This window comes from Acyrthosiphon pisum, unplaced genomic scaffold (genome assembly GCF_005508785.2).
Source record: "Acyrthosiphon pisum isolate AL4f unplaced genomic scaffold, pea_aphid_22Mar2018_4r6ur Scaffold_20534;HRSCAF=21316, whole genome shotgun sequence".
Taxonomy (NCBI): Eukaryota; Metazoa; Arthropoda; class Insecta; order Hemiptera; family Aphididae; genus Acyrthosiphon; species Acyrthosiphon pisum.
Window position 1 is genome coordinate 1 of NW_021769904.1, and position 2,230 is coordinate 2,230.

At 31.2% G+C, this 2,230-nt stretch overlaps 1 protein-coding gene across 1 annotated transcript; it reads left to right on the forward strand.

The window, feature by feature from the left end:
- The first annotated feature begins 481 nt into the window (after window positions 1-481).
- Window positions 482-1,091, forward strand: LOC107882432. The gene has a single exon (XM_016800755.2). It carries the CDS (start codon window positions 482-484, stop codon window positions 830-832), a length of 351 nt encoding a protein of 116 aa, XP_016656244.1. The 3' UTR covers window positions 833-1,091.
- Window positions 1,092-2,230: the final 1,139 nt, after the last annotated feature.

Consider the following 2,230-nt stretch of genomic DNA (forward strand, 5'->3'; position numbering starts at 1 on the left):
AACAATGAAACATTAGATTTAGTGATGACTCCATTAACTGAATATCTTCTACCAATTTGTAATTTACATCCGATTAGATCGATAATACTGATATGTTTAATTATAAGTGAAGAATTAGATCGATTAATTTCTAGACGTGAAATTCTCCAACCACCTTTTCAAACAAATCCAATAAAAAATATAAAATAATATAAAACATACAAACAAAAAAAATAATAAAATACGTAATATACTAGTAAATAAATAATTAAAAAATAAATAAACAAGTTAAATAAATGATAATATAAAACGTACAAAAACAAAATAATACGTAATATACTAATAAAATAAATATTAAATACAAAATAAATAATACATAGTGCAATAAAACGTAAAAAAGTATATAAGTAATAAATAAATTTAACTATTTTTTCAGATAAATATAAGAAGAAAAAAATATAATAATAACAAAAAATATATATATAAAACCATATAATACACCATGAGCGACCAAACACCATTGTCGGCGGAGTACCCACTAACACTGCAAGCAGTCAATTTCTTTGAAAAGCTTAGAGATGAATTATTAAATGGCCCTCACCACCAATACATACGAGGGAATAGAATTTGTGTAGGATGCTTTAAACGACATGTCAGAGAAGCAAACAGAAAAATGAGTATGCCATTGAACCCATATATATTAAGCAGGGCAATGATACCAGTTACGGCGTTCATTCACGCGGTAATAAGTCATCCGAGCGCGGAGAGATCAGTGTGTATAGAAGTAGGGGAAATACTAGAGGATGTTATTGCTCGACGGATTATTTCTATTGATCACTTATTCGAAGAATAAAAAAAAATATATATATAAAGAATTTAAATAATTATAATGTTTATGAATAATGTAGTTTTATTCTAGTTCACAGATCCGTTTCTTCATAGTGGATTTCGAGTTCACTATGATGAACAAAACCGAAATATTATTATTATATTATTATTAAATTTAATTCATATTTTGCATACGTACGTAACAAATTCATAATATTATTCACAGATAAACATAATATAGTATTAACATTAATTGGTGAAGGATCATAAACACTAAATACAATTGTATTGCAATTTACAGGGAAATAAAAATGTATATTATATAATTAACTAACATTATTTTTAAGACTTAAACAAAATTTTTAATTAATTTCAGGTAATGGAAATGTTTTTTAAAATATATATAAAAAAAAATGTAAATGATATTAAAATTGTAAATATCATCAAACTATAAAATATAAACAAAATGTAATTGATAAATGAAAAATGAAAAATGTATAATTACTAAATGTAAAATGAACGTCAAAATTGTAAATCAACTATTGAACCTAAATATTATTGTTAAAGGTTCTTCGCCTTACAGGCTTATAACCTTTTTTTTGGTGGGGAGGTGTAATGGGCATGTATTAGAATGTATAACTGAAGGTATTATAAACCGCTTTTAATTATTCGAACCATACTATGCGGTTCTCCTTGTAAAAGCATTTAGCATAACAACCTATGAACACAAGACGGTGGTTTCTTCAGTACGACAACAACAACAACTTTTACGACCACACCCAAGGCACCTGCGAGTTCCGTATACTGACCAGATCAAAGGAGCTGACAGCATATATAAGGGAGACAGGAGCACAGCCTGATCAGATGTACCTGGACCAGCAAGACCGAAGTCACTTCACGCCACCAGCCATTATACACCGCTACACCACTACTACCACGAAATCATTCTACATTAGTACTATATTTTCATAATTGACTGTTCTAAATTATTAAAACACATTTTATTACTTTGAAATTAGTATTATTATTTCAAACTACATCATCGTTTGGATTCTGAAAGGGCTGCACGTAACAGTAGTAATAGGGATAGCGGACAATGTGCGACGGCCGGGTCACGTCATCAGGTATGCAATCCGACTGCATTGAATCGCGGACAATGTTCATTACTGTCACCAAAAGAGCAGAATTGAGTAATAAATTACGTGAAAAAAAATTCAAAACACTTCTCTCTATACTCTCCGCGATATGTCAATACACCTCGGGAGTCGGGACTCGTCGGGAACGAAGAACGGCCGCGGGCGGCCTATAAATTTAGCGGGGTACTGTCCAACGGGGAGATCAGACGTTTTAAAAAGGACTCGACATTTCGACAAAAATATTGACAAACTCGGCCGCGTGGCTGGCCCGTCGGGAACGAAATACG